We start from the raw sequence: 21,189 nt of genomic DNA on the forward strand, positions 1-21,189 counted from the left end.
TTTAAATGCATTCAGTCTCTTCATGATTATACCCCATCATCCCCAGATGGTTCCTATTCTCTATGGATCACAAACAGGAACATCGATCTATGTCAGTAAATTAATAGAAAGAGCAATTCTATATGGATATGACGCAAGAACGATTTATAACTTGGAGAGCTTTTCCTCCAGCCAAGATCAGAGAAGTATGTCTATAGTGGTGGAGATGGATCTTTTTGACATCGAAAAAATCATTGATGTAGACTTTATTATATTTGTTTGTTCAACACATGGAGACGGAACTGAGCCATTCAACATGACTAAGTTCTGGTCGTTTCTGTCAAACGATAGCTTGCCAAGCACCATCCTGTCTCATTTGAGCTTTGCTGTTTTTGGTCTTGGAGACTCTTCATATGAAAAGTTCAATTACTGCTCCAAAAGGCTCTTCAACCGACTCAAGATGCTTGGAGGAAGGCCTGTAATAAGAAGAGGGTGTGGAGATTCACAGGACAAAGAGGGGTATCTTTCTGATCTTAGGCCTTGGTTACTGGAACTTGTGACTTATATGAAAAGTTATAGGACAAAGGATATCATCCTTATTCCTCCTAAGCCTGAGGAATACATTTCAAGATTGGTTGGGAAAAGACAGCTAACACCCGAGGATCATTTTCAAAAGATAGTGGAGTTTGTCTTTGATATTCCTGGGTACAAGGACTTCTCTCCTGGAGACTGCTTATCTTTTCTTCCAGAAAACTACAATTACAAAGAATTCATGAGTTATAACGGCATAGAAGAAGAAGAAATGGATGGAGTATTGTCCACATGGCTAGTGAGACAGGTTATAGACTTTAATTCACAGCCACATCAACCATTCTTTTTTGCACTTGGGCACTTTCTAAGGCAGAAGATTGATGTTGAGGAAGAAATCCTTCTAAAAGTAGAGGAGATTGCTGAGGATTATGATCTATACTACGACTATATAATCAAACCAAAAAGAACGGTGTTTGAAGTTCTTAAGGATCTGAAGGTGAAAGTTGACATTGCATTTCTTAGGAGATTCGGTCCTACTTTATACCCAAGATTCTTTTCAGTAACAAAGAAGGAGGGGCTGTACCACATTACTGCCTCCATTGTAAGGTATAAAACCCTCCTTGCCCAGCCTAGGAAAGGAGTTTGCTCCGAATACCTGATGAGTATGAGCCTAAATAATACAGTTAGGGTAGGTGTTGGAAGGAGTAATCTGTACTTTGGCTCGGATAAGCTATTGTTTATATGCACAGGGACTGGGATAGCCTTGCCAAGGGCCTGCGTCCATGAATTCAAGGATAAGGAAATGGTTATATTTTACGGATTCAGGCATAGACACAAAGATTTTTTATATTCTGATGAATGGAATAATAAAAACGTGAGAATAATTACTGCAGCATCCAGAGATGATAAGGTTTATGTCCAAGACATTTTCAGGAAAAACCCTGTTGAAGGAATTGATCAGTATCTGATATTTGTGAGTGGAAGCTCAAGATTAAATAAGGTTGTTAGAGGGGTTTTACAAGATGTGTATGGAAAGGTAGTTGTATTCCAGTCTGAAACATGGTAGTTTATTCCTGCAAGCCTCTTTGTGACTCTAATGGAAGATAGTAAAAGCAAAAATTTGCGCCACCCCAAGAAATGGTAAGTGGAAATTAAGAAGTAGATCTAATTTTTAGGCGATACAACCACCAGGATCGTACCCACAAGGTAACAGGAAAGGGAAGGCCAAAAAGAAGACAGGGCAGGATTCATTTGCAAGGAAAGAATGGTACAACCTCCGATCTCCTTCTATTTTCCCCAGCAACATCAACGGAAAAACCCTTGTGTCAAAGGCTACAGGTAAGAATGCTCACATGAGAGCTATTGGAAGGAGATATGATGTCAATCATGCCGACCTTACCAAGAACAATGATGTTGCACACAGAAAGTTCATATTTAAGATAGGCGATGTTAAGGGTGCAGACTGCATTGGGTTTTTTGATGGAATGGAGCTAACATCTGATAAGCATAAAGCAATGATCAAGAAATGGCATTCACTTATTGAGGCTCAAAAAGATATAGTTGCAAAGGATCAAAGTGTTTTCAGAGTATTTGTCATGGCAGTCACCAAAAGGCCACACGGATACACCAAGAAAACATGCTACGTTAAACACTCTGATGAGAAAAGGATCAGGAAGATCATGTTCGATGTCATTGAGGAAGAGCTAGGAGGGCGCAGTGTTGATGATATTATGAGCAAGCTTTCGAATGAGACTGTTGGAAAGAGAATTGAGGAGCTGGGAAGTGAGATATTCCCCCTTCAGAATTGTTGCGTTAGAAAGGTCAAGACAATCAAGAGCTACCAGACAGCCACCATTACCCAACAAGATGAGGTCAAAGCTGCAGCTGATTAAATCACTCTATTTTTCCTTAATACTTCAAGATAGTCATCTAAAAAGCCTTAAAAGTAAAGCCAATAATGTTTAATCTTCATTCAAGTCTCCAAGGCCTATCTCTTTTAGTTTCTGGCTTACTTTCCTATAGGTGTCATCAGGGTTTTCAACTGTTACTCCATGGACATCTTGATGATTAAAGATTTCATAATCATTCCCTCCTTCCATGGTCATATCTCCAAAGAAATAAACATTCTTTATCCCTTCGTCCCTTATGTGTCTTAAGCAATATGTCTTATCCCAACCCTTCGGGAAACAATCAATTGATATTTGGCCCCCAATAGAGAAGACCAAGCAACTATTCTTGAATCTTTCTCTCATAGCTGCAACCATGCTCTTTCTAAACTTCTCTTTCTTATCAAGCTCAAAAAACTCCTTTCGCTCCTCTCTGCTGCAATTTCTCCCTATTGGACTGATGTTGATCATGGAATTCCTATATTCAATAAAGTTGCCCCTCTTTATAGGAATATCCATCTTACTAAGATACTCGAGAACAAACCCGACAAACTCCTTATAGAACTTCTCTCCAAGTACATTGATTATCTTCTCCTGCGATTTTAGAGTCCCATTCTTATAAAAACTGACACCATTTTCAGGAAATCCATACTCAAACAGTTCAAGGAGATCATCTCCAATTTGCTCTCTTTGCTTTTCAAGATCGGATCCTCCAACAAACCCTATGTGAACCTTCTTCTTGAGTTTCTTTAGCATTTCCCTCATTTTTTCAGTCATTGAGGCCCTCGATTCGGAAAGTGTTCCATCTACATCAAACAGAAAGATTGTTTTCTCGTCCCTTGCCATGATATGCTCTATTTGCATTATTTTTATATGTCCTTGTTTCAGATGTTGATTCAACAATTCATAACACCCTGTCATGTCAATCAAGAGCCTCCTGAAAGCATGATGGCAAATTTTATGGTTCTCGCAAGAATCATAGGCAAAGCATGGCATTTATATTCTAAAAGGAAGATCAGTATTTTATTTTTCAATAGATTCGAAGGAAATGCATTCCAAAATGGCATCATATGCCTCATTCTCATAGCATATTCTGTAAACCGTACTCATAAGAGGGAACTCGTCAATCCTTTTCTGTCTTTTCAGGTAGTTATACACAATAAGAGCTGTTGTAGGCCCCTGAAGTTTCGTAAAACGCATAGTCCCTTCGGCCTCTTTTAAACTCATTCTTTTTTCTGCCATCATCTTTGCACATCCAAAATTCCTTCCAGACATGCAGGACACAAGAAGATCACCCACCCCAGATGATTGAAACAAGGACTCAGTTGTCGCCATCGGATAGAAAAACTTGAAGAACTTCCTCATTTCAGCAAACCCGTTCCTGAATATGGCAACTTTTGTGTTAGTACAATACCCAAGGCCTTCTGCAAATCCATATGCCATGGAAACAACATTTTTCAAGGCTCCAGAAATTTCCACACCATAAACATCCTTGATCTTAGTAACTCGATACGTATAGCTGTTGAAGAGCTTATAAACTATGTCTGCTGCATCCTCATCTGTATACCCCAATGTCCCCTCGCTTATCATGTCTCGAGCAACCTGATCTGCAATGTTTGCCCCCATCATTACGCTCACATTTATGTCTAAAATTCTATGGATTGACCTACTCACCAGATCTATATCTCCATCCTCCGCATCAATAAACCCTTTTGTTAACGACACGCCGATGCAATTATTCTTTACCAACCCTTTCAACGGTTCTATAGCTTCTATGTATTGATGAGGAAGAGCAAAAACAAGAACATCCGAATCTGCAAGCGTGCGTATGTCATCAACAGCTTTCAGGTTTTCGGGAAGATGAATCCCTGGCAAGTACTTTGGATTGATATTGTCGCTGTTTATGATATCATTTAGAGCTCTTCCCTCAAACTCCTCACGGCATCCCCACATTCTAACATCCTTTTCGAATATGCTGCTCTCTATCGTGTTATTTGCAAGAAGCCTACCAATCGCAGTACCCCAGTTTCCATTACCTATAATAGAAACCTTTTTGGACATTATATTATTTGTTTTTGGGGTACAACTTATTTTTGTTAAATACTGTCACACAGCTTTATCTATGGTCTTTGGAAATTCAAACTCTATGAAGTCTTGGATGGAGTGGGATTCTTAAATCTTCTCCAGAACATCCCTCTCCCATGGCAACCGCAAGGAAGGTGACAATGAACTATGCAGGAAATACCCGCAATACAATGGAGCTTAAGATAGAAGGCGAGACACATACACTAGGAAATCTTCTTTGTGAGGAGATGCTGGAGGATAAAAGATGTCTATTCAGCGCATATAGGGTCGAGCATCCCACGGACAACCATGTATTTCTCCGCATCACAGCAGATAAGGATTGCCAAGTAAGAGACCTTCTTCTCGAAACACTCAAAAGAATTGAAGAAGACACTGTGTCTTTGATGGGGCAGTTGAAAGGATTCTAGGGAGGACACTCCATTAACTTTAATATCTCATCTTTTTATGTCCAAAGCCCATTCTACTACCATAGCAATAAATTTTGGAATCACAAAGGAACCCTATTGCCAATATCTTCTTTAATATCGGGCATTGAGATCTTACAAATAACCATCTCTCCTATCTCGTCTCCTTTTTCATACACAAAATCTTCGTCGGTGTCGTTATAAACAAGCACGCATATCTCCCCCCTATAATCACTGTCCACAACACCTCCCAATTTTTTTATTCTAGTCGACTGAATCTTTCCAAAATAGTACTTTGGGATTTTCATCATAAATCCCGCAGGAATCCGCGCTCCAGACCGAGATGGAACCCTCCCTGAGCTGCTTGAATACAGCTTGTAAGCTCCGTTCGTAAGCTGAGGCATCTTTGCCCCATCCAAAACCTTCATTTTAATTTCCTCCTCCAACATGGGATCGGAAGAGAAAGGTTATTTCAATTCCAAAATAGAACTTACAACAAAGCTTTGAAGGAATTTGTTTATTCAATAACAATCTCATCCTCTCTTATCCCAATGTCCCAATTGGTTTTAAGTGGATATGGATCCGATATGTGAACCCCTTGACTGTCGGAATAACCTATCTGTATTTCGTTAGATGCATTACAGTCCCTATAACACAAAATTCTCATTGTTTCTTCGATAAGATTTATGCCCTCTTCTCTTGTTATTTCATCCTCTCTTCCCTCTACCTTACTTCTAAGGAATGGAAGGGCTATGTAACTTCCTATTCCTGTACATATTACATCTGAGAAGTAGAAGTTCCCTAATCGGTCGACGCATCCAAGCATCTTCCTTTCGCAATGGGTCATACTATCGTCATCACACCTTGTACCTCCTACACAAACACTTAGGTTTAGAGGGCGGATTTTACTTCGGGCAGAATATAACATTCTTTGAACAATCTTATGATAGCCCTTCGGATCTATCCCTCTGTTATCTTCTTCGGTTAGTATGCTTAGTGTCTTGACCAAATACTGCATGTCACTTACTTCCCCAGAAATTCCTATGAGTGTCTGGTCTCCAAACTTGAACATCCTTTGAATCCCGCTGTACTTCGCAAGCCGTCCATAAGATCCCCGGGTATCTGCACCCATCATAACTCCGTCCTTGTATTTGAATGAAATAACACTGGTTCCTGTTACAAAATTCCTCATTCCTGGGGCATTCCAAAGAACTTCATAACATTCAGGTGTTTATCATCAGGAAGGGATGGGCTACACGGTTCATAAGGAAGACCTAAATAAAAGGTCTTAAAGCTAGTCATACCCTCTCAATGGAAATAAGAAAATTGCCTAAAGATGTAATTTCCAGAATCTCTGCAGGGGAGGTTATCACCAGGCCCTATAACATTCTAAAGGAAACAATAGAAAACTCACTTGATGCAAACTCCACCCGCATAGTAATCAAGATTGAGCTGGATGGCCTCTCACTTATCATCGAGGACGATGGAGATGGAATACATGAAAATGACTTCGGTCTACTCTGCAAACAATATTGCACCTCGAAGCTCCATAAAGAGGAGGATCTTTTTTCGCTTCCCTCCTATGGATTTCGCGGAGAGGCTCTCTCTTCAATAAGTCGATGCTCCAGAATCAAGGTTAAAAGTAAAAAGAGGGCAAATGAAATAGGGCACGAAGCCATATATATAGACACGGAAATGGTGTCAATAAAAGGTGTTGGAATGAAAGACGGGACTGTTGTTGAAATTAAAAACATCTTCTACAATAACAAAGCCAGAGAGAAGCACTTTTCAAAGAAAAGAGAAGAGATCCGCGAAATGATGTGGCTGGTAGGGATATTCTCTGTATTCAATGGCAATGTTTCTTTTGATCTGTTCTATGGAGAAAAGCTCCAGGAACTACCTAGTATTGGGCCGAGACTTGGGTCCGATGAGTGTTCCAATGAAAGTAAAGCTCTGAAAAAGGTCAAGATGCTGAACGAGCTCTACAAAGCAGAGGAGGGGCTCCTTTTTGAACTCAATGGGGATCATCTTGTTATATTTTCGACACCGCAATTCAACCTGAAGAAAGGTGTGTTTGTGCTTTTTGTGAATGGGAGATTAGTTGTAAGCCAGGAAATGAAGGAAACCCTATTCAAAGTGTATAAGGACCTGATTCCTGCACAGAGACAGCCTTTTATATATCTGGAGCTCAATGTGGAAAAGAGTATGGTTGATGTCAATGTCCATCCAAGCAAAAGAGAAGTCCTTTTTGCTGATGAAAAGCTTGTGACCCAAGAACTATGCAAATGTATCACGAACAGACTAAGCAAGATGGATTATGAGCAGAAGACATTGAAACCGCTTCTAAGAGAAACCAAATTTCAAAGCCCGATCAAGGTGTATTCGGATCCTGGATCACAGTCTATTACAGAGTGCTTGGAAAAAGATAGAGTAGAAAAAAGAGAATTCAGCCTTCTCTCCCTCAAGAGGCTGAAGTCTGAGCTCGTTGATATTGATACTACCTTTTTTAGGTCTCTAAACTATGTCGGAATGAAAGATGAAGACACGATACTAGTTCAGCACGGATCGTCACTCCTCTGCTGTAAAACCGCACCTCTGGTCAAGGAATACCTCTACCAGACTTTGATTAACGATTTTGGAAACTTTGAGAGGAAGAAAACATCTATTCCCCTTCAGTCTAAGATAGAAGGGAAAATAAGAGCGTTACTCGATGACTACTTCTCCATAGAAATAGTGGAAAAGCATATTGTTGCCATTCCCGTTATATCGACCATTTATATAGACACTCCTGAGTTATGGCTCGGATTTGACGTTAAAAAGGGTCTTGAGTACGAGACTCTGAAGAGTATCATTGAAACAATATCCACACTCTACTCTTCGGCTGAAATGTCCCCAAGACTATTCAATATTATTAAAAGAAGAATGATTGGAACACCAAAGGCGCTGGAGTGTTTTGGACTTGTAACAACGCTTAAGGAACTCTACAAGAATTTTGAGAGATGCTGAGCTGTTCATGCCATGAGGAACAAGAGAATATTAAAATTTTTTCAGTACTTTGTAAATTGAAAGAGCTGCACGATATAATAGCAGGAGTATGACCCTCATAAATGGATAAAAACGAATATGAGAAGCTCTATAGAAAATCTGTCGAGGACAAGGAGGGTTTCTGGGGAGAACAAGCAAAAGCACTCCTGAAGTGGGATAAGATATTTAACGAGGTTTACAACAACAACTTCGAGAGTTCAAAGTGGTTTGATGGAGGTATGCTGAATGCATGCTATAATTGTGTTGACAGACATGCTGCCTGTGATCCAGACAAAGTTGCAATTATATATGACGGGAACGATGGGGAATCTGTCCGTTATACATTTAAGGATGTTCTTGATGAGGTTATAAGGATTTCTGCAGTTCTTAAAGAGCAGGGGCTTGAGAAAGGAGACACAGTAGCTATGTACATGGCCATGTCACCATATGCGGTTTTTTCTGCACTTGCATGTGCAAGGCTCGGACTTGTCCATAATGCTATTTTCGGAGGCTTCAGTCCTAGCAGTGTAGCCCTACGGCTTGATGATTCCGATGCTAGGCTATTAATTGTCCAAGACGTTGTTGTAAGGCAAGACTCAACCATAAACTTCCTTGAGAACACAAGAAAAGCTCTTGAAAGTAGGCCCACTCCAGTTCTAGTTTTTGATACTCTTCTTAATGAAGAAAAGATCTTAAATGAATTGGATGGGATCAAAAGCAAAGTTTTGGTATGGTCGAAGGTTATGAAAAAAAAGAACGAGTTCATTCCCTGTGTCCCTGTCAATTCCGAGGACAGGCTTTTCTATTTATACACAAGTGGAAGTACAGGAAGGCCGAAAGGAATTATTCATACAACTGGTGGGTATATGGTATATGCAACGCTTACATCCAAAATATGCTTCGACCTTCAGAAAGACGATGTTTTTGCTTGCACTGCTGACATTGGATGGATAACAGGCCATACATATGTTATCTACGGCCCACTATCAAACGGGATTACAACCGTGGTGTTTGGAGGAACTCCCTTCTATCCTTCGTACCTTAGGCTTTTCAAGATGGTCGAAAAGCACAGAATAACTCAGCTATATACAGCTCCAACAGTAATAAGGACATTGAGGAAGTACTTTTCTACAACGCCTCTAAACCACAGGTACAACCTGACTTCATTAAGAATTCTTGGGTCTGTTGGAGAGCCCATAAATAAACAGGCCTATTTGTGGTTTAGCGAAAACTTCAATGGATGCCCTGTTGTTGATACATATTGGCAAACCGAATCTGGGGGTATCTTGATTGCACCTATTCCATATACTGTGGAGAGAAAGCCGGAATGTGCCTGTCTTCCATTTTTAGGCCTGGAGGTTGTTATTGCAAGCTCAGACTCAAAAGATGGTCATGTTATTGAGGCAAAGGATTATGAACTAGGGCGTATTCTTTTCAAAGGATCCTGGCCCGGAATAGCTAGAGGTATTTTAGGGGATGCGGAGAGGTTTAAAAAGGGATACTTCCCTTACAAAGGATTCTATTTTACTGGGGACGAGGGTTACAAAGACTCTTCTGGACATGTATGGGTTAGAGGAAGAGCCGATGATGTGATAAATGTTTCAGGACATAGGATCAGCACTGCGGAGGTTGAGAGTGCTGCATGCATGGATCCACATGTGGCAGAGGCTGCGGCTGTTGCTGAAAGTGATGAAATTACTGGGCAAGCACTCTGCTTCTTTGTTGTATTGAAGGACAGGAAGGTGTCTAAGGAGAAGGTAAAAACATCTTTGAGGGTAACCTTAAGAAATAGAATCGGAAAGTTTGTTAATGCCAAGAACATTTACTTCTGTGAAGGGATTCCTAAGACTGCAACCGGAAAGATTATGAGAAGGGTTTTGAAGAGTATCTTGGCTGGAGACACCCCTGGAGATGTATCAACTTGTACCAATGTAGATGTTATTCAAGATTTGAAAGAAATCACCGAATCAGAGGCAAATTAAATATCTACTGATTATTATTTGTGCTTTTGACTGATAGATATAATGCCTTGATTTGGGTTGAGGGTATGAAAACAATTGATGAGGTAAGCATAGAAGGGAAAAGTGTATTCCTTCGGGTGGATTTCAATGTTCCGATTTCAAATTTAGTAGTTTTGAATGACTTCAAAATAGCTTCTGTTCTACCAACAATCAAGTTTCTCCACTCTAAAGGCCCCAAGAAGGTAATAATTGGAAGTCATTTGGGAAGGCCTAAAGGGAAGTATTCCAAAGAGTTTTCTCTCATTCCGGTGTACTCTGTACTAAAGAAACTTCTCGGGAAAGAGATTGGAGTTGAGTTGGCCTTCTGTGACATATGGGATGTTGAGAATACACATCACACATGGATATTACTGGAAAACCTGAGGTTTTGTAGTGCAGAGGAAAGAGAAGACGATAGGGATCTTGTCGAAAGATACAGAAATGCATTTATAAAGAACATGGACATTGCTGTAATAGATGCATTTGGGTGTTTGCATAGAGAATGTGGATCTATACAAAGGACTGGACTGCCTTCATACTCTGGATTTTTGGTTCAAAAGGAAATAGATTCAATAAGAGAGATCGCCGAGGAAAATATAGATCTCATGATACTAGGAGGAAAGAAGATATCGGATAAGATTAAGCTGCTCAAATCGCTAGGACAACGAACCAAAAACTTATTTGTTACTGGAGGGCTAGCTTTCCCATTTATCAAGTACATATTAGGAAAGGAGGTTGGGGACAGTGTCTGTGAGGAGGTTTCCAAAGAAGAAGTGAAGAAGATACATGAAATCTGTGAGTCTCATGGAACAAGAATGCTTTTTCCTGTTGATTTCACAGTTCTTCACAACGGGAGAGTACAGAAATCTAGAACCATACCTTCCGAAGGAACTGCAATGGACATAGGGCCTGAAACGATAGAAATGCTGAAAAAAGAGGTTTCAAGGGCGAATGTAGCTTTCTGGAATGGGCCTCCGGGTGTATTTGAAGAGAAAAACTTCTCAGATGGAACAAGAGCCTTAGTGAATATTCTAGAGAGCTTAAAAAAGAGAGGGGGGAAATCCTTCTGTGGAGGGGGAGAAACAGCAGGTGCAATCAAATTATTTGGTAACTACGATGGCTTTACTTACGTATCCACTGGAGGAGGTGTACTGATGAAATTGCTAAGTAATGAGAAACTTCCTGGATTGGATTTCCTATCGAACCAGTCTTGAGTAGGCCAATGTACGGATGATCTATGACAAGAGATGCCTGGTGCTAAGAATGATGGGATCCCCGGAAGAGGTTTCATAAGATACAAAAGCCATTTCATCTTTGAAACTAGGGCAGGAGATGAACATTGTGTCTTCTACTGATGTAATGAAAGGATAGAAGTCTTGGCCTACAATAAACATATCTGGAACTCTGTCAATGTCCAGATTTGAGATTCCAAATGGATTGAAGCTGTGTTGGGATAGAATCTCCCTTGCAAAAGAATCCACATAGTTCTTCCCAATAAATGTTCCTTGTTCTTTGTACCTAAATATATCCTCTCTAATAACTCCTATTGAATATCCATAGGTCTCAAGTATAAATGGATTGCTTGCAGCCTTAATGAACTTACCATATTCCCTCGGTACTTCTATCTCCTTTGGAAGGAACGATGGATAGGTATCATCTGCATCCGGGCATAGAATGATGTCTGGAGTCTCCGTCTGAGCATTATTTGGTCTAAGCCCATCCATAAAGCTAATGCAGGGAATGGTCGAAGATATGCCAGGGTAAAGCCTTCCCATGAGCACAACAATGTCTGCTGGCATCTTGCCCAGGATTTTCCTTAGAGTCCTTCCATTAACTTCATTCATCTGGAAGTCTGAAAAAAATAATATCTTGAGGTCCTTCTTGATCAGCTTAGATAGGCTCCCGACCTTCTTTTCCACACTTGGAAGATATACTTTAAGCCCGACAAACTTACCATCTGTCTTCTTTCCCTCAATGGCAATGAATATATTGTCACATAAAAACACGTCTTCATTGCACTTGCTCATGTCAAGAGGAATCACATCTCCATCATCCTCAAGAACCTCTCTTCCCTCCCTGTCTTTGTAATAGCATCCAAAAATCGTGGCACATTCTTCTCCCAACAAGTATATAGGTGTAACTATTCTATCTATCTTTTCCAAAAGATGCTTGTACTTCAGTAACTCATTCTTCTCCTTGAATTCCTGATTCAAGATGTTGTAGGTGTCCTTCTTGGCATCAAAAGACTCAACAACTTCCCGGATTGAATTTATATCTGCAAGCCGTTGTCCATTTCTTCTCCTATATTCTGAAGATATGGCTTTCAGCATTGCTTCACTCTTGACATTATCCTCTAAGTATACCAATGCGTCAGAAGAAAGCATTATTCCTCTTTCACAAGTAAATTCCTTATAAATCCTTTCTCTCATCCTCAGGGGAACCTTCATTCATGAAACCTTATCAAATAATTTTATTTAGACTTCCTAGACTCCATCTGCATTTGCTCTCTCAGTCCATTATACTTATCTAGCAAGCTGAAATACTCGTTCTGATTATTCTTCAGCTGCTTTATCAAGATGTCCCCAGACAAGATCTTCTTTTTCAGATCGATGATCTCCACCTCTAGCTCTTCTATCCTTTTGGCTTTCTTCGTGTTGTCTTCTAGCATCTCCTCGACATATTTCTTTTGATTCATAGACTGCTTCCTAAGGAGTTGTGCAGACTCTTCCTCTCTAAAGAGCAAGCACATCGTTCTGATAAACATACGGAATATAACACCTAGGAACAGGGTAAACCCTGTTAGATACATGTTTCTCTCCGCCTGGTATAGCACAAACGGGTTGATCTGGTCCTCACCCGTATAGATCTTGTATGCAGAATCCACAAACATTATAAGTATCATTGCAAACAGGACATAGATTATGTGGAGGAATCCCCTATAGAACTTTGATGTCTGGAAGAGCTTGATTACTTTCTTCTTAAGGTTTTTAGAAATTGGGAGTAGCATGAATGTGAACATGCACATCTCACCAAAAACAATGCTCTGAACAAGCTGAGTAGTAATCCCCATGTTGTTTAATCAACCTAAAAAAATAAATCTAAAGACTCAGAACATGAAACGCTTGCTAAAAACAAATGGTTTAATGTTTCATTCGTCGCCCCCAGGGTTTATATCCTCAGCAAGCCCTCTTCTTAGTGCAACCAGCTCGCTGCGCACCCTTTGAGTGGATAAATACAATTCCTTATATGTTCCTATCTTCATTTTGATCTTATTTAGTAATGCTTCACATATCACACTCCCGAGCCTCTCTATTTTTCTTCTCTCTAAATCCCTTTGCTCGCGTGCCTTTTCCTTTCCTGCATCCAGTATGTGCTGAATGACAGCTTCCTGAGAACATCCGCTTATATGCTTGATAGCTACCCTTGCACATTCAGATGCAACCTTTGGGTGAACCATTCCACATATAAAAGTAACAATACACATAGTCGGGTTTTCCGCTGTCTCAAATAGTCTCCCAATAGCAAGATCCGCCCTCGAGAGTGTGTTCTCTAATATAGGGATTCGAAGAAAATGAAATACGCACTGCTCCTTTGTTTTGGTTTGCACATACCGACTTACAGAATCCCACTCGTCCCCAAACTTTCTAATGCCTTCCAATAGAAGAAACTCCTCCTTCCTCGACCACATATTCCTAATTAGAGACCCGGTAATAGGAAGAAAATCAGATCTTAGAACTTCTTGGGGATAATTACCGTTGTCAAGACATGCGGTGCACCTGAAAACCAAGGACCTTGTAAAAAAGTTTGCCTTCCCTCCACAATCACAAATTGATTCCTCCAAACACTTTTTTATATCTCCCCTTCTCTTGGAACGCTCTTCCCTTGGGGTTGTTTCCATAGGTTTGGCATCCTCGGTCTTATGAGATTTGAGACACCTCATTTCCTTTTCAATCAGACTTCGATAATTGATTATTCTCCATCTCTCAATAAACGAAAAGATTTTCAACATCAAGCCCATATCTACATCTACCAGCGTAAATGCCTTCCCCACTGTCATCGGTCTATTTCCTTCTTCGTAACTACTGATTATACAATCTCGACTCTGTACATATTTCTCAGGTCCAATTGCTTGGATAACCTCGCTCATACCATTCTGCTCTAATGGGCTCACCTCACCCTTTTTAAACCAGTTTGGAAATCTCACATGGTATGTTTCAGTATCTATGAAGCCATAAGCTCCACTTCTCATTCCAAATGTTCTGGAATTCTTCGGAGGACTTGCATTGGGCCTTTTGCTTCCATAGATCTCCTCTATCTCAACATTTTCTTGCAACGGGAAAATGTTTTCCATCAGGGCTACACACAAGAAGAAGTTAAAGAACAATAGAGTAGTTTATTCTATCTTATATCATGGGAAGAAATCTATCTCCTTAAAATATCTCGTCGTCATCAACAGAAGAATAGTCTCCATCCATTTGATCTTCCATATCAACCCTGTATCTCAAAATTCCTCCTATACCCCCAAATCCTTCAATAAATTGTGTCCCTTCTGCACTTTTGTCGCTCACAAATACTAAAGTACATCCAAAGTTCTTATAGTTTTCAGCGATCCAATCCACAAATAGCTCTTCATCCCTAACATCGGACAGGTTCTCATAAACTATAAGTGTCTCTACAGCCCCCATCTCTAAGCACTGCATTGTTTCCTTCATGGTAAAACAAAACTTGCCGCTTTCAGTGTTAATTTCGTTGAAGAATTTTTGTAGCACCTTCTTTTCCTTAGACAGCTTTACATCCTTAAGAATATCTTCACATAGCTCAATGGCTTGATTCAGTCCTCCTTCCCCGCCATAATTAGTGTCAACTGTCTTTATCACTTTTATACGGCTGTCTAGCACCCGAGACAGTTCATTCTTAAGGTCAGACTGTCCAGCCAATATAACACCCTCGACATTCATAATACAGTTCGTCAGAAACAGATTCCCTGCTATCTCCCCAACCTTCTTGACATAGGCGTTTCTCTTCTCAACCCTAAGACGTGCAAATCTTACGGATGATTGCCCCCCTCGCCCATGCTTCTTTGGAAGGTCCACATGTATTTGCTGCAGAATCGTCTTTACATTTCCCTGCAGAGTTGCAAATATAGTGGAATGCCCATCCATTACAATAAATCCGTATTTAACCTCATCCTCAAAAAGTGCTAGGAGATCATCCACATGAAACTTAGAATCACACATGTACAGAGATGTATTAACAGGCTTTATAGGTTCTACCCCAACACTGACCTTCTTCTCTTTGTTCTGCTCCATGAGAACAGTCCCAACAAATATTCCAAGCCCGTTGGGTGGTGTCTTGCTGTATTGTTTTAGCTTGCTCTGTGCAGAAGTAATGGCCCCAAGAACACTCAATCTGTTCACCCTTGACTTGATATTCGATGCCGTTCCATACTCATCGGTGAGCATCTTTGAAACCCTGGATATTTGGTCCTTTGGAGGAATGATTATCGATATCATTGACGTCCCATTTCCCCGGCTGTCACGAAGACCCCTCAACAGCTTCTTCATGCGCCACATCTCCACCTCATCTAGCATCCCATGGGCAGCTCTGTAAATATTTTTATACTTAGAAGGACCGGGCAATAAATGGCTAGAAAACAGGTTATTTTTTATTACGTTTACAAGCATTTATATCAATGAACACGTCATCAGACTCAGGATCGTCGGGTAGGTCGGTGTTCTCAAGCTTTTCTTTCTTGTATTTCAACTCCGTAGTCTTCTGAAGGAGCTCTGTTATCACATCGCAAATCTCATTTTTCTCTTCTTCAGACTCTTTTCTTTCTTGCTCAGCCTTGTATATTCCTATTGCCTTTTCATAATACTCCCTACTTTTTTCAAAGTCTTCCAGGAACTCATAGCAATTTGCAAGAGATTGATAAACATCAGCATACCTAAAACAGTCCTTCTCATATATCTTGTCCATCACTGCAACACACTCAATAAATTCATGCAATCCGTCCCGGAAGTTATTGTTCAATAAACAGATCTCTCCCTGCAGAAACCTTGTTCTTGCTAGCATAGAGTAATCCTTCAATATGCTGAATGCATTCTTACATATCTCCAACAAGTTCCATGCAATCTCTAGATCATCCTCTGCCCCCTTCCTCTCCTCAAGGTTTAATCCCTTCCTTCCACTGATCTTCGATATCTCCTCGATAAAAAACATGTCTGAACTCTTGATGAGAGCATCTGCATACTCAATATAAAGATAAGGAATCTTCTCATCGTCGGGATTCATATCATCAAGAATTTCACTGTATATCTCAATCCCATGTTCAAACTCCCCCTGCGCTATGGATGCTCGGGCTTCGGAAAGCATTGGGAAGGCTTCAGCAAGATCTTCCATGCAAGGGAGAAAAAATTTCTTCATATCAATGGCCATTGTTTCGAAAGTATCCTTTTGGATCAAAGTTATGGAAATCGCAATGATATCTCCACCCAGGGGTAATGATGAGGCTTTCCTCGACCTTGGTAACAAAGAGATACCCCTGCCTTTTTGTCTGATTCAAGAACTCAGCAAAGTCGTCTTCGCTCTCAAACACCCCTGTCTTCTGCATGAAAAACCATAATCTAGGTACCTCAATTACTTTTCGTTCCAAAATCAAAAAGGTGAATGCCAATATCAGCCTTTGGGTCTCCTCTGGCAGGAATTTTTCCGTGGCAGGAGAAGGTTTTATTCTTCTGATGAAGTATTTCTCAGCTGTCATAGGATCGATAACGCCTTCCTTGCCAATCCCAACCAGCTCAAGCCCTAACTTCTCCAAATATCCTTTGGAAAGCTCTACAAGTGCTCCCATCTCTTTCAACCCAACCTTAAGCTGTGCCCTAACACTTTGTTTTCTTGTCGGAGTGGATTTCCGATGGTTGTCCATTAGTATCCTAACAAATTCCCCGGCCAAGGTTTCATTATCATTCATGAGGAAGGGTAGTGCGGTTATTTTCCCTGCCATTTTTACCCACAGGAAATGCCTTCTAGCTTTGTGAGCCTAACACCACTCATAAGAACCGAGATAGGGATATACTGCCATCTACTGGAGATAGACAACGTAAAGATCCTGGTGAATTGTGGAGCACCCTACACAATGGATATGTCTATATACACGCCCATCCTTCCCCAGATACTTTCCTGTGACGCTATCCTTCTAACAAGCTTTGGAGTCAACTATGCTGGGGCATTGCCCTACATTCTTCAGAACAATTATTACAACAAAGTGTTCTCCTCGGTACCTATCAAAACCCTTGGAAAGATATGCCTTGACGAGCACCTGAAGGGAATGGGGAAGGAACTAGAGGTAGACACAGGGCTCTTTGAAAGGATATCGGAAATAAAGTATTCGCAGCCAACAGTCATCAATAATGTCGAGGTATGTGCATACAATTCAGGTAATTCTATTGGAGGATGCCTATACAAGATAAGTAAGGGGGCAGAAAAAATTGTTGTTGGGTTCAATATGAATCATCGAAAGGAAAATCATCTTGATGGAATTGGGTTCTCTGGGATAGGAGATTGCAGTCTCTGTGTGGTCAATGGAAATCATGTCTTGGCAGAAAATGTCTCGATTGCAAAGAGAGACAATATGTTCAGAGAAATGGTCGGAAATGTTCTTGACTCTGGAGGAAAAGTAATTCTGCCTGTCAAGTATTCTAGACTCCTAGAGGTCGCTCTGATTCTCAACAATATGATGTCACAGAGAAGCGAAAAGGTTGTGTGCTTATCGTATTTTGGGCAAAGGTTTGTAGAAAGAGCAAGATCTATGATTGAATGGGCAGGAGAGAAGGTTTCTTCTATGTTTTCGGAGGAAAAGGTCAATCCGTTTGAGTTTGAAAAGATTGAGTTTATAGAACATTACCAGAATATTTCTGAATTTGATGTAATGATTGCTGTTGATGATTACGTCCATGGAGGAATGCTTACAACTGCCCTCCATCAGTTCAACAACGAGAACAACGTGATTCTTCTTGTTGATCCCAGGATGGACGAGGTTATTAAAAGAGAATCTATAGTGATGAAATGGTATAACTTCAGGCTTGTTGAAAGAACAGACGAAAAAAGAGGCATGAATGTGTCTGATGTGGCAGAAGATGTTACAGAGGATGTGTCTGATGTGGAAGGGGCTGAGGCAGACTGGTCTGAGATAAGACATGAGGTATGGTGTGAAAATGGAGATGAGGTCTTTCCATCGATGTCGAGGAGAAGAGCATACGATGATTATGGGGAGTACATGGATAGATCATTATTTGTGAGCGAGATTCTTCCTACAGAGGAGATATCTGAGGAAAAGATAGAGAAAGAAATTATGGCAGAAGAAAGAGAAGTTGGAGGAGAGGGAATTGAGTTGAAGTACAGGATTGCAAAAATGGATTTGATGGGGATTTCTGATCTGAACTCTTCCAAAATGATAATCGAAACCTTATCTCCGAGAAAGCTTGTGTGTATTGGAGAGGATAGAGACACAGAACGTTTTTTCTACCACACCTTCAAGTATATGGCATCGTTCGAAGATGTGTATATGTGTAGGAGTAAGATAGTTCTTTCTTCCGATGTTTCTATGGGAGTGGTGAAGCTAGACAAAGGTTTCGATGAATTGGACTATCAGATGATAGCAAATGACTCTGTAGGGAGCTTCAAGGGAATTAGAGACGGGGACATGGTGAGATGCATTGGAAGTGGGCCTAGGATGATGATAGGGCATACTGACATCAATGAGCTGAGAAGGATGATTATTGAAAGGAACATGAGAGTGGAACAGGAAGAAAACGGGCTGCTGGTCGAGGATAGTGTATGGATCAGAATAAATCCTGACGGGTTAACTATAGATGGAAAGGATACAGGAGTGTTTTATGCTGTACGAGATGTTGTGTACAGAAACTCAGCCCTTATATGAGAAAGCAGCTTAACATTAAATCCCTGTGAATTTTAGAGATTTGCTTCTGTTGGCCCTGAATGTATCTTGAGCTTCGGAATCTTTCAAGCAAGAACAAGTATGAGAATTACAGCAAGACCGACACAATAGTGATTGATAACGGAACTTATGAGTGTAAGGCTGGATATAGTGGAGATGGACCCCAGATGGTTTTCAAAAACGTTTTATATCGTCATAAGGCTGTGTCATCAATAGAAAACTTCCAAGGAGCTTCTCCCAAGACTATGTTTGATGGGGATGTTGTGACTAACTTCGAAGTCTTGGAGTATATCATTGATGAAATTCTAGAATATTTGAAGCCCGAAAGGCTGAAGAACCTTATATTCACAGAAAAGATATTCAGTCCGTCTCATACAGAGCTTGTAAAGTTCCTGTTTGATGTTTATGGGTTTGAAAGAATACAAATTGGAGTGGACAGTTACTATTCATACTTATGGAACTTAGATCACGAGGATTGCATGATTATAGACATGTCACATTCTGCAACCACGTGCCTTGTCATCCAAGCAGAACAGATTGTGGATGTCTACAAAATCAATTTTGGAGGAAAGGCAGCGGGAGACTATCTCTCGGCAGTGCTGTTTAATAAGTTTTTTGACAGTAAAAAGAACTACAGGGGGCTAGTCCCATATCTGAGATGCTCTCCAGATTACAGCAAAGAATCTGTGGAAATACTTGAAGAGCTGAAGATTGGGGATTATTCCAGAAACTATTTTTTAGACGAAGAGCTTGAGGCGCTTAAAGAAAAGCCTATGGACAAGAAGCATAAGGTGTATGCAGCACCATCAGCCTCCAACTCTATGCCTGAGATCGATATAGGACTTCTCAACACAGCAGATACTGAACTGGATGCAGAGAGGATCAAAGAGAAGAAGAAACAAAAGATCCTGTACCACTCCACTCTCCACCGAGTCAAGACTAGAATTGAGAAGTGTCTGGAAAGGCTATCTTCGTATATCTTGTACATGGAGGATGAGAGGGAAAAGCTTGTGGACTTTGAAGGATTCATAGGCAAAAAGAAGGCGGAGCTCCAAGCGGTCAAGAGGGAATTGGAGATGAGAAGTAAGCTGAGAAGAGATGCAAAGAACCGAAAGACATATGAGTTCCAAGTAAGGTTCAAGGAAGGTGAGTTGACCCCTGACGAGAGAATACTGTCTGAAAAGATAAAGGATGCCGAAGATCTAGACAAAGAAAACAAAATCTTAGAATCCTTGAAAAGCCTTATTGTTCAGATCAAGGAGCTTGATCCCTATTTTGAACCGTATACAGCGGATACAGTTGACCTTCTTAATGGGCATTACATAGGAAGAATGAATGTAAATGTGGACCTCTTGAAAATTCCAGAGATAATTTTTTCTCCCTCCATCATAGGACTGGACCAGATGGGACTAACAGAGATAATGGACAGTGTTAGCAGAAAGTACCAAGTGAAGAAGGTGCTACTGACAGGAGGGTTTTCACAGATAAAGGGAATCGATGTACGAATAAAAAACGAAATGAGAAGTATGTCGTTTGTGGGAGAGGTCGAAGTTATAAGAGCCTCAGACCCCACAAGTGATTCATTCAAAGGTGCAAGGTTCTGTGAGGCCTTTCCTACATACACCTTGGAGGAATACAGTCGCCTAGGTTTTGATTATTTGGCTGGACTATCCAATGAAGAAACTACTCCAAATCCAAACACTTAAGAATAAAGTAAGCTGCTCGGAATACCTGAAGATAATTTTATTGATTTCTGCTTCGAATGAGCTCTTTACCGTTTCAAGTCTTGATGCAAAGCTGTTGTCCACAATAGTACTGCAATCCTTTGAACATAGAATAACCCCACCCACTCCTTCAGATACCATTTCTCTAACCTCGGCATTCTTGTATTCACTTAATACCACCTTCTTATCCTTCTTATTACAGTACACAACGAATTCTCCACTTATTTTTTCAGTACATTGAGCTATCAGAGAAGGATTCAGAGGCTCTTTCGAGCATATTGACAAGGCCTCATTATAAATCTCATCCAAAATCTTAACCTTTTCTTCGAGATATCTCTGCTTGTATGTATTTATCAGGGAATTCTCTGCCATCACTCTTTTTTTCTCAATTTCCTTTTGTTTCATCACAAATCCATTCTCTATTCGAAATGTCTCCTCCTTGATTATTCTAGCTTTCTCTGTGTTGTATTCCTGAGTTGCCTTGATCTTCATTTCCTTAATCTTTTCGTCTGCTTCATGGTTTATAAAGGCCATCATCCTTTCTATGTCTTTACTTGGCACCCTGTCCATCTTCCCCCGTCTTCAAGGGTATTGTTG

The 21,189-nt window shown here is 40.5% G+C and overlaps 19 protein-coding genes across 19 annotated transcripts; 8 read left to right on the forward strand and 11 right to left on the reverse strand.

Moving 5' to 3' along the window:
- Positions 1–46: 46 nt before the first annotated feature.
- Positions 47–1,576, forward strand: EROM_050200 (NADPH cytochrome P450 reductase; the record flags this gene model as incomplete). Its single annotated transcript, XM_009266175.1, has 1 exon — positions 47–1,576. The coding sequence occupies one exon, from the start codon at positions 47–49 to the stop codon at positions 1,574–1,576; it is 1,530 nt and encodes a 509-aa protein (XP_009264450.1).
- A 71-nt stretch (positions 1,577–1,647) lies between these two features.
- EROM_050210 (40S ribosomal protein S3A) lies at positions 1,648–2,402 on the forward strand (the record flags this gene model as incomplete). The annotated part of the gene is made up of 2 exons (XM_009266176.1): positions 1,648–1,650; positions 1,686–2,402. The coding sequence occupies 2 exons, from the start codon at positions 1,648–1,650 to the stop codon at positions 2,400–2,402; spliced, it is 720 nt and encodes a 239-aa protein (XP_009264451.1).
- Positions 2,403–2,471: 69 nt separating this feature from the next.
- EROM_050220 (phosphomannomutase) lies at positions 2,472–3,242 on the reverse strand (the record flags this gene model as incomplete). The annotated part of the gene is made up of 1 exon (XM_009266177.1): positions 2,472–3,242. One exon carries the CDS (start codon positions 3,240–3,242, stop codon positions 2,472–2,474), a length of 771 nt encoding a protein of 256 aa, XP_009264452.1.
- A 177-nt stretch (positions 3,243–3,419) lies between these two features.
- On the reverse strand, positions 3,420–4,457 carry EROM_050230 (glycerol 3-phosphate dehydrogenase; the record flags this gene model as incomplete). The annotated part of the gene is made up of 1 exon (XM_009266178.1): positions 3,420–4,457. One exon carries the CDS (start codon positions 4,455–4,457, stop codon positions 3,420–3,422), a length of 1,038 nt encoding a protein of 345 aa, XP_009264453.1.
- A 140-nt stretch (positions 4,458–4,597) lies between these two features.
- On the forward strand, positions 4,598–4,888 carry EROM_050240 (DNA-directed RNA polymerase II; the record flags this gene model as incomplete). The annotated part of the gene is made up of 1 exon (XM_009266179.1): positions 4,598–4,888. One exon carries the CDS (start codon positions 4,598–4,600, stop codon positions 4,886–4,888), a length of 291 nt encoding a protein of 96 aa, XP_009264454.1.
- Positions 4,889–4,968: 80 nt separating this feature from the next.
- EROM_050250 (deoxyuridine 5'triphosphate nucleotidohydrolase) lies at positions 4,969–5,334 on the reverse strand (the record flags this gene model as incomplete). The annotated part of the gene is made up of 1 exon (XM_009266180.1): positions 4,969–5,334. One exon carries the CDS (start codon positions 5,332–5,334, stop codon positions 4,969–4,971), a length of 366 nt encoding a protein of 121 aa, XP_009264455.1.
- A 68-nt stretch (positions 5,335–5,402) lies between these two features.
- On the reverse strand, positions 5,403–6,077 carry EROM_050260 (proteasome type-4 subunit beta; the record flags this gene model as incomplete). The annotated part of the gene is made up of 1 exon (XM_009266181.1): positions 5,403–6,077. One exon carries the CDS (start codon positions 6,075–6,077, stop codon positions 5,403–5,405), a length of 675 nt encoding a protein of 224 aa, XP_009264456.1.
- Positions 6,078–6,196: 119 nt separating this feature from the next.
- Positions 6,197–7,891, forward strand: EROM_050270 (DNA mismatch repair protein MutL; the record flags this gene model as incomplete). Its single annotated transcript, XM_009266182.1, has 1 exon — positions 6,197–7,891. The coding sequence occupies one exon, from the start codon at positions 6,197–6,199 to the stop codon at positions 7,889–7,891; it is 1,695 nt and encodes a 564-aa protein (XP_009264457.1).
- A 101-nt stretch (positions 7,892–7,992) lies between these two features.
- Positions 7,993–9,891, forward strand: EROM_050280 (acetylcoenzyme A synthetase; the record flags this gene model as incomplete). The annotated part of the gene is made up of 1 exon (XM_009266183.1): positions 7,993–9,891. The coding sequence occupies one exon, from the start codon at positions 7,993–7,995 to the stop codon at positions 9,889–9,891; it is 1,899 nt and encodes a 632-aa protein (XP_009264458.1).
- A 65-nt stretch (positions 9,892–9,956) lies between these two features.
- On the forward strand, positions 9,957–11,123 carry EROM_050290 (phosphoglycerate kinase; the record flags this gene model as incomplete). The annotated part of the gene is made up of 1 exon (XM_009266184.1): positions 9,957–11,123. One exon carries the CDS (start codon positions 9,957–9,959, stop codon positions 11,121–11,123), a length of 1,167 nt encoding a protein of 388 aa, XP_009264459.1.
- A 21-nt stretch (positions 11,124–11,144) lies between these two features.
- EROM_050300 (putative DNA polymerase alpha/epsilon subunit B) lies at positions 11,145–12,338 on the reverse strand (the record flags this gene model as incomplete). Its single annotated transcript, XM_009266185.1, has 1 exon — positions 11,145–12,338. The coding sequence occupies one exon, from the start codon at positions 12,336–12,338 to the stop codon at positions 11,145–11,147; it is 1,194 nt and encodes a 397-aa protein (XP_009264460.1).
- Positions 12,339–12,379: 41 nt separating this feature from the next.
- On the reverse strand, positions 12,380–12,979 carry EROM_050310 (B-cell receptor-associated protein 31-like protein; the record flags this gene model as incomplete). Its single annotated transcript, XM_009266186.1, has 1 exon — positions 12,380–12,979. One exon carries the CDS (start codon positions 12,977–12,979, stop codon positions 12,380–12,382), a length of 600 nt encoding a protein of 199 aa, XP_009264461.1.
- A 78-nt stretch (positions 12,980–13,057) lies between these two features.
- Positions 13,058–14,260, reverse strand: EROM_050320 (RSC chromatin remodeling complex subunit RSC8; the record flags this gene model as incomplete). The annotated part of the gene is made up of 1 exon (XM_009266187.1): positions 13,058–14,260. The coding sequence occupies one exon, from the start codon at positions 14,258–14,260 to the stop codon at positions 13,058–13,060; it is 1,203 nt and encodes a 400-aa protein (XP_009264462.1).
- A 79-nt stretch (positions 14,261–14,339) lies between these two features.
- EROM_050330 (peptide chain release factor subunit 1) lies at positions 14,340–15,500 on the reverse strand (the record flags this gene model as incomplete). Its single annotated transcript, XM_009266188.1, has 1 exon — positions 14,340–15,500. The coding sequence occupies one exon, from the start codon at positions 15,498–15,500 to the stop codon at positions 14,340–14,342; it is 1,161 nt and encodes a 386-aa protein (XP_009264463.1).
- A 67-nt stretch (positions 15,501–15,567) lies between these two features.
- EROM_050340 (putative histone-binding protein N1/N2) lies at positions 15,568–16,311 on the reverse strand (the record flags this gene model as incomplete). Its single annotated transcript, XM_009266189.1, has 1 exon — positions 15,568–16,311. One exon carries the CDS (start codon positions 16,309–16,311, stop codon positions 15,568–15,570), a length of 744 nt encoding a protein of 247 aa, XP_009264464.1.
- A 25-nt stretch (positions 16,312–16,336) lies between these two features.
- On the reverse strand, positions 16,337–16,915 carry EROM_050350 (hypothetical protein; the record flags this gene model as incomplete). Its single annotated transcript, XM_009266190.1, has 1 exon — positions 16,337–16,915. The coding sequence occupies one exon, from the start codon at positions 16,913–16,915 to the stop codon at positions 16,337–16,339; it is 579 nt and encodes a 192-aa protein (XP_009264465.1).
- A 15-nt stretch (positions 16,916–16,930) lies between these two features.
- EROM_050360 (putative cleavage and polyadenylation) lies at positions 16,931–18,850 on the forward strand (the record flags this gene model as incomplete). The annotated part of the gene is made up of 1 exon (XM_009266191.1): positions 16,931–18,850. One exon carries the CDS (start codon positions 16,931–16,933, stop codon positions 18,848–18,850), a length of 1,920 nt encoding a protein of 639 aa, XP_009264466.1.
- Positions 18,851–18,909: 59 nt separating this feature from the next.
- Positions 18,910–20,574, forward strand: EROM_050370 (actin-like protein; the record flags this gene model as incomplete). Its single annotated transcript, XM_009266192.1, has 1 exon — positions 18,910–20,574. One exon carries the CDS (start codon positions 18,910–18,912, stop codon positions 20,572–20,574), a length of 1,665 nt encoding a protein of 554 aa, XP_009264467.1.
- Positions 20,536–21,162, reverse strand: EROM_050380 (vacuolar ATP synthase subunit E; the record flags this gene model as incomplete). The annotated part of the gene is made up of 1 exon (XM_009266193.1): positions 20,536–21,162. The coding sequence occupies one exon, from the start codon at positions 21,160–21,162 to the stop codon at positions 20,536–20,538; it is 627 nt and encodes a 208-aa protein (XP_009264468.1).
- Between the last annotated feature and the right edge of the window lie 27 nt (positions 21,163–21,189).

Source organism: Encephalitozoon romaleae, chromosome V (genome assembly GCF_000280035.1).
Source record: "Encephalitozoon romaleae SJ-2008 chromosome V, complete sequence".
Classification (NCBI taxonomy): Eukaryota; Fungi; Microsporidia; family Unikaryonidae; genus Encephalitozoon; species Encephalitozoon romaleae.